This window comes from Accipiter gentilis, chromosome 34, assembly GCF_929443795.1.
Source record: "Accipiter gentilis chromosome 34, bAccGen1.1, whole genome shotgun sequence".
In the NCBI taxonomy this organism is placed as follows: domain Eukaryota; kingdom Metazoa; phylum Chordata; class Aves; order Accipitriformes; family Accipitridae; genus Astur; species Astur gentilis.
This window is the reverse complement of record NC_064913.1, coordinates 2,880,790-2,893,269: the sequence shown is the minus strand read 5'-3', so window position 1 is coordinate 2,893,269 and position 12,480 is coordinate 2,880,790. Positions and strand designations below refer to the sequence as shown.

General features: G+C 35.4%; 1 protein-coding gene across 6 annotated transcripts in view; it reads right to left on the bottom strand.

Moving 5' to 3' along the window:
* Positions 1–1,728: 1,728 nt before the first annotated feature.
* The window catches only part of CNOT2 (CCR4-NOT transcription complex subunit 2), a 94,375-nt gene continuing 83,623 nt past the window's right edge, over positions 1,729–12,480 (bottom strand). For all 6 annotated transcript variants that reach the window (XM_049792019.1, XM_049792023.1, XM_049792022.1 and 3 more), the window contains 5 exons: positions 12,218–12,279; positions 12,072–12,121; positions 11,146–11,246; positions 10,424–10,568; positions 1,729–2,870 (listed from right to left, as the gene is read on the bottom strand). In XM_049792019.1, coding sequence (XP_049647976.1) covers positions 2,784–2,870; positions 10,424–10,568; positions 11,146–11,246; positions 12,072–12,121; positions 12,218–12,279 — 445 coding nt within the window. In that variant the 3' untranslated portion in view covers positions 1,729–2,783. The remainder of the gene's footprint in view (positions 2,871–10,423; positions 10,569–11,145; positions 11,247–12,071; positions 12,122–12,217; positions 12,280–12,480) is intronic.

Below are 12,480 nucleotides of genomic sequence, written 5' to 3'. Positions count from 1 at the left end.
AGTGTTGTTAGTGTCAGTGTTAAAAATCTCCAGGTCAATTTAGTTGCCAGTTTGCCACACGTGTAAATATGTAAATGAGGGCTGAGATTGTCTTCCTTTCAGAAAAAGAGGCAGTATGGGGTTTTTTCAATTTTTTTAATTAACGCGGTATCAGCTAGGAAGTGAGTCCAATTTTACACCTTGTTTTCTGTTTAGACCTGCTTCAGCCTAGAGTGCAACATGAAATTAAGTCACAGATTTTAAAGTCTCCATATATGCTTATTTAATCGACAAACAAGAGCCAGACTGTTCTTCCCCTTGGAAGAAGCAAAGCACCAGTTCCCTGCTCACAGATGAGAAGTTCGCTAAAATCAAGCATCTTGCATTTTTGAGTATCACGCAGTTGAATACAACTGTATAATCAAAGCAACTTCTTGGAGAACTTAGGTCCCCAATTTCAGCTTAAATGTTTTTAAAGTACCATAGGTATTTAGTAGTACAAGATACCACTTTTAATGTAACTTATCTTGCTCCCGTTAATCATGTCTGCTGTTCATTTCCATGAGATTGGCTATGCAGATGAAAAATGACATTTAAAAAACCCAAGCCCATAGAATAAGAAATAATCACATTTGATTTGAAGATGTAAACACCATTTCAGGAATCCTTAAAAAAAAAACAAACACAAAGATCACAGTGGACCTCTGACAGTAAAAAAATGTAACATTAATTGTGGAGTGAGAAAGATTCTTTTGAAAAGAATTCTTTTTAAAATTTATAGTCAAATATATGTTTGTATCTGCTCTAATTTGAGAAAAAGAAAAAGCTACCATCTTTTTCAGCTGTGTTAGCCATCATCTGGATTGTAACCATCCTCTTCTTTCAAGTTGAAAAAGCAGTTTGCTTTAATAATAAAAGAATTATAATCAATAGGCTTATATTTTTATGTCTACCATCTTAAAACAGGTATAAAAAAAAGTGTAGAAATTAAAATTGCTATACACCTGATACAGAACCACACCAATGCCATTAATGGTTCAATTTCCAAGCATAATTCAATACATACCAACAAGCTGGTTTTGCACTACATAGCAAAACAGGTCAAAACCTAAAAATAAACCCCCACAATTCACTGACATGCATTTCAACTCTTTTCTTGCTTTGGTAATTTCAGGTATTTTGAAATGGTTTCCATCACCAGAGGCAACTCAATGCAAAGTGGCAGTCACATCAAGATGAAGAAAACTATCCAAACGGTTCAGGTTTTTCTTCTTCCACCCTAGAGAACAGTTTTAATTTTCAGAACCAGTGTATACTCACGTGTGTTTGCATCTGGAAGTGCAAGTAGTAGTGATCATCAAATGAAATGTATTTCTGCTGTAAGTGGGAAAATACCAACCTGGAACTAAGCTATGATCACTTCTAAACCAAGGTTCTTCCAAGTGCTCCTTCTGTGATGAATTCTTGAAGCATCTTTCTGTCATTCAAAATGTTACCCACCCGCCTTCCTAAAAATGATTTGCTATTTGCTATTACAGAGAGGGGATCTGAAACCAAGGTTAACCAAACTTTTTGGCTGTGGAAAAGAATATAAAACTCTCTTATAAATTTACTTGTCAGCAGCAAAAAGACTCTTCAAGTGTCTTAACCACTGTACAGCTCGATACTTTTAATACTTCAACTTTTTTTTTCCATTTTTCATTGTTGAAGAAATAATTTCACAATCTCAAATCAAAGTCAACACTGCAGTGAGGAGAGCTTTTCTACTTTATTACAAAGAGAAGAAGCCTTTATGTGGTCAGAAAATACAAGATTGATCTTTTTTTTTTTCTCTTCCTATGAAACGCTGCTGTTCAAACAGCCAGAGTGAATTGTCTCAGTTCACTTCTTTAAGTCCCATCACATTCACTTGGGTATGGATGTCCTTGGCTGCTGAAAATCTGGCCCTTTAGTGCACAGGGCGACAAAGTAGTCCCCTGACCAGCAGTTCCAGAATGTCCCGTTTTCATATATTGCATCCATGCACACCTCCTAAAAATGAGGTACAGCAGGGCAAACATTTTCCAAAATAGATGTCATATATATAATATATACACATTCGTACATACATACCTTTATTCATGTGATGTCCAAAAATTTAAAAAAAATGTACACATTTATTACAAAATCGTAACAAAGACTGGACAGTGTTTTGCTCATTCTGGAAAGATGAAGCTCAGTAATACACAACTCTGGAAACTAACCAGAGACTGTGGCAATATCTTTCTTCTAAACAGTCAAATATTCTTGCATTAAGCTTGGCTTAAACTGCCTTTCAAAAACAGAAGGGGAAGTAAAATGAAGGAAGCAAACCTTGCTCATCTTTCCAAATGAAATACGAGAAGGATCTTCACATAAAAATGCACAAACATTTTTTATTACCAATAGTGCTACAATGAACAATGCAAATTTTGTTGTCTCATTTTTTGTCTTTTTTCTTTTTTTTTTGTTTTTACATTTTGGAAAACTAAGTGGTAAACTTTTGTCAGTGTACTCGCTTGTCTTTACAGACCCAAGCTTGTCTGCTGGCAAAAAATAGAACAAAAACAAAAATTCAGACCCTGCTCAAACTAAAGAAAAACAATTACAAATTTAGTTGTTGGGCAGCACATAATTAGTAAGGCAGGACCTCAAATGGTGACCCTTCGCATGAGCCAATTGCCAGATCCTCAAGGAATTAAAACCAGGATGCCTGAGCCACATCAGTTCTGCAGTTATGTTGAGTATTGTGCTGAGACAGCCATACCCCAAGAAAAGGGAAGTCTTTAGAAGGCTTGCTGAGCAGGGTTGTAGTTGAAGGTTGATGGCAGATGAGGCCTTTCTTCTAATTTGTCATATTCCAGATGGAACTCCTACAATTAAAAAAAAAAAAAAAAAAAAAAAAAGACAAAACCAAATAAAACAACATATCGTTTACCTGTCGAGACCTGGTCTTTCTACCAGCCATACTTGAAAAGCACAAATAAAGAAGAGATCAAGTCCTATCTTATCTTAAGGCAGCAACACAATTTCGCTATCTTGGTTCCTATATTTTAAGCAGGAGAAAAAAGTCAATATCCTAAGCCATTATACCTGCAATATGTAGGCTCTCCTACTTTTTTTTACGCTACATTACTCTCAGAACCCTAGTTATGATCTCAAAACAATTTTATATACGCACACACACAAAACACAAATACACAATCACAGCATGGGCTGAATTATGAATGAAAGCTTCTGTCTTTAAACATGTCAGACATACGTATTTTGGATGACCTGAAGTTCGGGGATGTTTTAGGGCATACTACCAGACCCAACTGTAAGTTAAACTAGCTAGGTTTCTCCTTCAGAACACTATCTAAGATGTTAGAGACAAAGTACCGAGATCTACTTAAGCCAGAATTTAACAAACTATTCCACCACATTTCATCCTCAGACTTAAGCTTCAGACTCACCCAACCCTCCTGCACATCCTAAGCTCCTCACTCCTATTATCACACTTTGCCAATATCTTTCATGAGAAATTCTCTCAGTGTTTTATAGACAACCACACCAAATAAAAACCTCTGCCCATGTACTCGGATGCCACACACACTACTGGTTCATAAATAAGCAGCTTTATTGAATCACCAGCACAATCGCCTGACTTCTGTTTAAGGGTGTCTGGTTTGCATAATTGTAAAACATTTCACTGATCCAGAAGAAATTCTTATTCTGACTACAGCAGCTACTACAAACCAGACTGTAAGCACCCTTGATGTCTATATGCGTTGTGATTATTACAGTGAAAAAAGCAGCTTCCTTCCCTGTGACCTTCATTTGTGCACACAAACCTAATCAGTGCATTTTGACATGTGGTGTTTGTTTCTTCACCCATGCAGAAATGTACAAGGACTTACTTAAATCCTATATTTTTCAGACCCTTTCAGCAGTTATCTGTCTCATCACCATTTTATCTTCATTTAAGAAAGAGTAAGCGGAGATGTCAGAATTGTTCTTTAGGAGTACTTCTTGGTAATTCTACAACAGCTACCTTGGACGCGAACAGTAATTTATTTTGCCTAACTCGCTGGAGAACCTCAGCAGAACATCCTCTGTATCTGCAGAGCAAACTTACCCCGCTATTTTTACATACAGATGAAAACACTACGAGTAGTGAATAGATCTTTTAGAACACTCCCTGAAGTGATTAAATAATACAACATAATCAGTTTTTACAGGTAGACAAACCAAACGAAAGACCAAGTCAATGCAAAACCAAAAATAAAATCTAGGAAATCCAACTCTCAGATCTCTCTTCTTTAAGGCAAAACAAGATCCACCTAGCATAGAAAGAACATTAAGCACGGTAAGGAAACAAAGTAGGGGAAAATGCTAAGCATTCACTAAGTCTGTACTTCCCAGAGAATACCGTCCCTAAACCTGGAAAATCCTAGCAAAACCTATGTGAGGTTACAGCCAGCTGCACTCAAGTGCTGCACATCTACTTCTTTTCTGGTTCCCTGCTCTCTACTCCAGCCAAGGGCTTTTTTAGTTGGTTGGTTGTTTTTTTATTTTGGTGGTGGGTTTGTTTTCTTTGCTTGGGCTTTTTTAGGTTATATTTTATACATATATATATATATATATATTTACACACAAGTCAATTGCTTTTGGCATTCCTAATTAACGCTACATGCCAGTTGGTGCATGCTCTCTTTTTGTGCAGATACATACACACGTGCTGATAGGGAAGAGATGCCTGCTCCCACCTTTTGTCAGAAGCAAGATCAAGGAGTACAAAGCTACGTAGGTATTTTGGTGTTGGTTTAGGATGGGTGGATCTCCAGTAATTCTGAAGTAATTTCATAATAGAAAGAATACCACTCAAACTTCTCTCCCATTCATGGCTTCAAAGTTTCCATTTTGCACATAATCACGTAAGAGTCTGCAGATTACTATCAGTCTATGGTCAGCTTCAATCAGTTACCTGAACCTCCACACACTTTGAAATGCCTTCAAAATTACACATGGAAAATGGCTACTTAAACCAGCCAGACAGTACCAGTAGCCTAAAAAGAGCTTTCCAAACTTAAGGTGGTTGTGTGCCTGTATTGGCAGCGTCTGAAGGAAACGCTCAGTAGCTTGAGCAGTCCTTTGTGTACCACAATTTGGAAGCCCCTCATTTAGAAGGCGGCATGCGATTCCCTACCAAATTTTCTTTAGAAGTATGAGTTCATACTTCAAACTGTCATCACTTTTTAAAATAAACAGGCTTAAAACAGCCTTTTTGATTTGCATCCCAGTGTCAGCAATGCTCAAGTCCAATATCCAGCAAAGAACACCTAAAGTTATGTCTGACAATACAACAAAAAAAAAAAGAACTCATTGACCAAATACTTTTGAAAACTAAAAGGCAATTATTTATTACATATAGAAAAAGACTTGTATTACAGGTATACTTTATGTTTTTGCTTTTGATTCCAGGGGCCACTGTGGTTTAGAATGTGAACAGTAGCACTGATATTTTTTAATATGAACAGATACAAATAAAATGTAGAAAAATGCCATTTATCCATTGACAAACATCTGTTAAATTGTTTCATTTTCCACATGGAAGTAATTATTAAAAATTAAATACCTTTTATTAACCAAGAATAATGAATACTAAATGTGTGTGGAAACTTACAGCACATGTGCAACACTAAGTAAATTGTTCTATGCAAAGAAATCAATCACTTATGTCATCCTGAAAACTTGTTTTGAAGGTAAAGTTACATCAGCCTGCACATGTACAAACAATAATAGGTAAGAAAACTAAAGATAGAAGAGAATCGCTTAAGGTGATCCATAGCATTAATAGAGTGAAACAAAACAAGAAGTTAGCGGAATAGGAAGTGTCCTGAGGACAAAATATTCTGGACTAAGTCCACTAAAGGAGATGGTAGAAGTCCCACGGGTAGTTCAAAAATTCCAAATGGGACCAAAAAGGCAGCATTTATACTGGCTTAAAGATGGATGCAAAGACCCAAATTTAAATTAGGGGCTGAATTAAAATGCTATGGCACATCTGTATTAGAAGAACAAATTCAACTTTGTAGCAATTACAAAAGTATTTCAATTAATATTGATCTTAAAAGGATAGGGAGTAATTTAATATAGGCAGCAACCCTTACAAGCAAATAAACACTTGGAAATTTAACCTGCTCTCCCATAGAGAATTCCATGTTTTCTAACTAAAACCAAACCAAACCAAAACAAAACAAAAAAAAACCAAAGTAAAAGGTTTTTATAATGTTTTTCCTTAAACAGGTTTACTTTTCAAAGAGAAATTCCAGACACTTCACTATGGACAATTTAAATCAGTATTTCAGTAAATGTGCAACTGTAGAAAGCATTTTTAGTGTCATATCCACCTCCCTTCCTCTTTCATGTCTCCTCAAAAGCAGCAAACTATATAGCCAAATCCTCAGTGAAAAGTCAAAGTGGCTTTAACCATACTTTCCATATGCCCTACGATGAAAACCCATGTACACAGACATATCTGTAATCAGCGTTTTCCTGCATTTTGTTCTGCATTTAAGGTGAATTTGAAGTTTATTGTAATTAATATTTTTTCACTGTTTACTACCACATATCAACATAGAATTAATTTGATTTTATCTCCTAACAATTTAGGAATTCTCTCATTACTCAACTGTTTTGCTGCATTTCCTTCTTCGGTCTATTATCTATTAGGAATATAAAAATAGAGCCTACAGCTCAGTAAAAAAGATAAATATATCTATTTGATGTTTTCTTGAAAGAAGTTAATCAGTCTACTTTAGTGGGCTTTGTTAAAACCAGTTTAGGACACTAACAAAAAATCTGTTAAACCACATCTGGTGTATGTTTTTACAGACTTAGTCTTAAGATTTAGTAATATTATCCAAAGTAAACAGTTATATTTCACTGTATCTATCGTAATGCAGTATAATTTAAAATAGGTACAATATACACAGAAGCTCATAATACATAATGCACCATGTCTGCAAAGCACAACGCATTAAAATATGTGCTGCCCTATATTTGAGCATATACACTAGAACAACAGACAAATTTATAAAGCACCTTGAAAAACAACTGAGTTTGCACATATAAGAGACAGTAATTTACCAGAAATAATTCTTGTTTGACTGCTTCAAAAAAGGACCAATGAAACCGTTAAAGCAGCAATTACTATTGCGGCCTTCTAAGGAACTGATATTCCCAGCAATCACTACTAATGTAGCAGTTATAGCAAGAGACTGCAATTTATCAGAATGCTTTCTTTTTTTCCCAGCTTCTTATATTTTAATTTCCTGAAACATTAATTAATACTTCTGCATTTGTTACAAAAAATTACTTGGCCATACTTTTCTTTGCATTCAAAGCAACATGGAGTTATCAAACAGTGCCATTCTTGTTATGGTAAGTCTATGTTAGTCTTCCTCCAAGGAAATGTCACCTCCAGAAATTAGTACCAGGGGTAACAACATTACCACACAATGCCAAGATCACACCTGACATACATGTAAGTTCTTATTTATTTATCATAAACAGAAACGTCACAGAATTATTTCTAGCAAGTGATTCCTTTTCCATGTAACAAAATGGCAATTTTTCCCCAAATCCTTCTCTAGCTTCCTTGCCTCATCTTGCCTGCTGTATTTTGCACCAAACTAAATTAAATAAAAATGTCAAAATAATATTCCAGTTCCAATTTTTACATCAAGAAATACACAAGCCTAAAGAAAAGATACTACATCTTTTCCTATGGACACTGGGGAAAATAAAAAAAATCATGTTCCTTGTTAACTTACTGCTGCAGGTGCAAAACTTTAGAAAACACTATCCCTCTCCTTACTAGCTATCAATTGCTTCCTAATGTTGGGGGAATTATTTTCAGCATGCAAAGTAAAGAGAAGAGAATCTTTGTAGATCTTGGGCAAAACCATTTGGAGAACAGTAGTGCTTCATATCTCTCTTTCACCGCAGTATCTCCAGGAATGCCTAACAGATGAAGCCAGCTCTACTCTTTAGAAGAGGAAGGATGTAGTGTGCTAATTAACTCACGCACTGGATGCTGCATTCAGGACAGCACTCAGGACTCCAAACAGAGAAAACTGTCTTCAAAAGTAATGCTTAAGCATCAAGTAGCAGCTTCATACATTTACTACAGGTAGAAAGAGAAGAGACACTAAAGAGATTACTATCCTTGTACAATTGGCACCGTTTCCTGCTAGTAAAAGAAGTGTTGTGTTTCCACATAGGGTAAAAACTGAATTCCACTGATATATGAACCGACATGAGGCTCTTATTGCTCGTAAATAAATGGAACATATTCAGTTGACTCCAAAGAAGAAATCTATCCTTTCAAAAGGCAATTACCTCCCCTCTGATGATCTCACATAATAATAAAATAGCTTTAAAACAGTGTCTTGGGAAACCTAAGAAAGTATACCAAGCAGCAAATAAATAATTCAAGTAGAAATTATAACTTTCCTTTTGTTTGGGTTTTCTTTTGAAAGGAGTGATGCTTTTGCTTAAAAGTTTTGGAATTACCTTGCACTTATGAAAACCCATACAAATAGGGCTTGCCATTAAAACCTTCAGTTACAAAATCTTTGTTTTCTTATGGTCACAAGAAAGGCAGGAGAGGCACGAGTCATGCATACAGAATGAAGAGCCTCTTATATCCTTTGGGGCAACTAAAACATTAATTTCTGAGGGCAGCTTGCACAGACTAAACAAATTTACTGGGGGGAGGGGGGAAAGAAAGAAAGAAGACTGTTATATCTAGTTATCTCTAGATGATGACAAACTTCAATATACTGGCTAGGAAGAAATGTAATGCACTTAACAGAGGGGACAACACTGAACTTTATTCCCTTTAATTTAGAGCTGCTGTTTAAAAACACAACAGACGTAACTATTTAATGCAGTATTTCATAATCTTCAAGCGTATAGATGCGACTTGCTCACAGGAATAAAATGCCTTTTCAGCAAACAATTCGTAAGTTATGCTCCAGGTGAAAAGATTTCTGATTAAACCAAATACCTAAGCCTGTGGAACCACAAAACATAGTTCCAACATGCTGGAATCACATCTGTTGAGTTCAAGGCTTCAAGATTAATCTGCTCTGATCTGTTAAGTGTTTTTTTGGAGAAAAGCAGGAGTGAGATACTGTATCTACAGAAGGTCTGTCATGGAAGTTTTATGTTTGCTCTTTCACTGATGAATCCAACATGTTGGTTAAAACTTGAAGGAAAAATCATGCCACATTCATAAAATCTCATGTAACCAAACTTAAGTGGGGAATGAGATTCTTGACAAACTATTTAACTCAAACAGGCTCTAGGCAGGTGTAATGGTTGTATGCATATTGCGAATATATCTTTTTTCAGCTCTGGCTGAAGCTGAATGCATCACCTTGTAGGGCAGGCTATTTTCAAAAGAGCAAACCTCTTGCCAGGTTAGTGAACATTAGCACTCCTGATTACTCAAATAGTGTTTTGGCACATATCTACATTAAAAAAAATATCTTTGCTTTAGTGGGGAAGAGAAATCACAGAAATCACGATCCAGTCAGCAAAAGACGTTGTATGATACGGTCTTAAAAGCTGGAAGCTGGAATTAGAAGTTGGATAGTCTTAAAAGTTGGAAGATACTGAAAATTAATTATCTTTGGGGGAGGGTGGAAAAAAATGAAGCACAATTCTATAAATTCCTTCAGCTAACAAGTCAAGGGTGAACATTACTGACAGTATTCATGGACAAAAAGGAACAAATAGATTATGAAAAGTGGGAAGGCAGAAGACTATAGCTTTCTGACTTTTTTACTGCCTCTTGGCCTAGAATACAGAAAACAAGCATCATGAAAATATGCCTCCTCCCTAAAGTGATTTGTTTCAAAGTACTCTGATGTTCAAACAACAGACCATGGAAGTCCTGCAATATGCTCAAGGAGAGACAGTATCTTAAAAACAAAAAAAGCACTCCACCCACCCATCCCACCCCCTTTTTTAATTCCAAAGTAAGATGTGGTAGCTCCCTATTTTATTTTCTAAAGCAAAATAATAAAATATTTGCAAGCACAATTTCTAAAATGCTAAATAATGCTTTCCATTCTGTAATTCTGTACTTGAAAAAAAGCTTTCGATTTTAACAAAACTCATAATGAAAGTTCTACATCCTTGTACCTCCCAAAGAAAACTGAAAACAGAGACACAGCTCCTCCTTTTCCACAAGGAAGCCAGTGTTTTAGGCAATCTTTATTCCCTCACACATCAGAAATTAAGCTAATGAACTTAAAACAATAGGAGGTTAAAAAGTTTGAGATTTTCGGGGAGGATGTTGGGTTTTACTTTTGTCCTTCTAAAAATACATGGTTGACAGACTTAAAAAATCTGTACAAGGGAAAAGAGATACCTTAGCTACTTTCCTCCAGTTAAGACAGTCAAAGAAGTAATATGTTCCCCTCTCGTACGTATTGGTTTTCATTGTTGGCTCCATGCCGGGTGCCCTGGTGATCCATACTCGTTCTTCTTTGTGGTATCTCCAATCCCGGTTAAATCTTGCAGTTTTAATAGGAAGGAAAAATAATTTTTAGTGTTAGTTATCTGAATTTGACTTCATAAAACTAAAATTTTAAGGGTTTCAATCAAAACTGTGCAATACATTCAAGACTGAAACAAGATGTCTAAGACATTGTTACACCTGCAATCTCATACCTCTTCCATACAATTATTACACCTCAAACTAATCACATTTGGAACTTTAAGAAGTCTGGTAGGTTCAAACAACAAACTCTTTTTATGATTATTTACTGTTTTTCATTTTGTTGAAGATGATAAGTTAGATGTTTAATAACGACTGGCACCTGCCACTTCTTCACAGTGCTTCATAATAATGCAAAATTCATGAGACAGACTTTTGAATTCCACTGTATGAATGAAAAAAAAGTACAAAATGGAACCAAGGTTGGAGGAGGTATTTAAAAAAAGGTTTCCAGCTTTAGATTGACTAAGCTTCTGTTTTCAGTGTCTAACTTGCTGGGGTTTTTTGTTTGGTTGGTTGGTTTTTTAACATCTACTACTTCATTACTGCAATAGATTAAATCATATAAGACTGACAAAATAGTTTGAACGTACAGCTCTACTGCTGCTAATAGCTGTAATACATCTCCTCCATTCATGTAATAGAGATAAAACAGGAGATCTTCTCCATATCGGCCAAGTTTTATTGCAGCCAGCTGCAAAAGATTGAAGAAAATGAGGATGAAAAATCACAATAGATAAATGTTTTAAGACATACTATCCCACTTAAATAACACAAGGATACATCCAGAACGTGCTTCCATCCTAAGTGTGTTTGCAAATGACACTCTAATATAACGAGTAATAATTATTAAAGCAATTTTTCATCACTTTTAGTTAACCTTTCTAACTTAAAGAATTCAACAGAAAAATAGAAGTAATGAATCAGCAACTCAGATTTTTTCCCTATACCTGTGTGTATCTTCTACTTACTTTAAGAAAACAAAATAAAAAAAACAACCAAACATACACATGTATTTGCTCACTTCATACTCTATTAAGTAACATTAAAATGTCTTACAATATTTCTCAATGATCCCGTCTTACAGAACTACAATAGTTGAAAGAAAATATAACTAACAAAAAATCCATGCAGATATGGAATGCAACGGATAAATGTGAGAATATCTTGAACCACAATTCTGACCTTATCTCAAGAAGAAATATCTCAATTTAATATAGCATTTGATTACAGTATATGGACTATAAGAAACTTCTGCTTTGCATGAAGGGCAAACTCTTAAAAAGATAATGTGCTCTTCTGCTAACCATGCCCATTCTCAGTTTTGTCTTCCCTTTCTTTTTCTAAGGTGGAATGGGTGCATGATGTGTGGAATTAGCTGGTTAATGCACCACTGTTCCTAAAAAGATTGAGGATATCCATAAAATGCACTGATTTTGAATATTACCTATCTGAAAGAAAACTTGGACAATTACTGGTAATATATTAACAAAACATATGCACACACACACGTACTCACCTTATCCCTAATGTGAATGTTAGTTAAGTATTCAGATGGAACATGGAAGTCTAAAAAAGAATCGGAATTGATGCAACTATTAAGACATGTAAATGAATATAATTTGCAAATATTGATATTGAATTAAATAGTTATTTCTCTCTTACCTATGTCTTGAGGTCGACAGGGTGATGATGCCCAGGGTGATGCAAATTTGGGATAAAGATTTCTGAAGAAAGAGAAAAGCAGAGATTTATCAAAATTAAAAACAAAACCCAAACCAACCAACTAAAAAATCCTCCCATAACCAACCTCACAAACCTGAAAACCATACAACCAAAATCACTAGCTGGAGTGAGAAGGAAGGGAAAAAGGAAATATCCATCCCACTTTCCTAAAACAGATACACTTATTTTGTTTTTACTGTGGG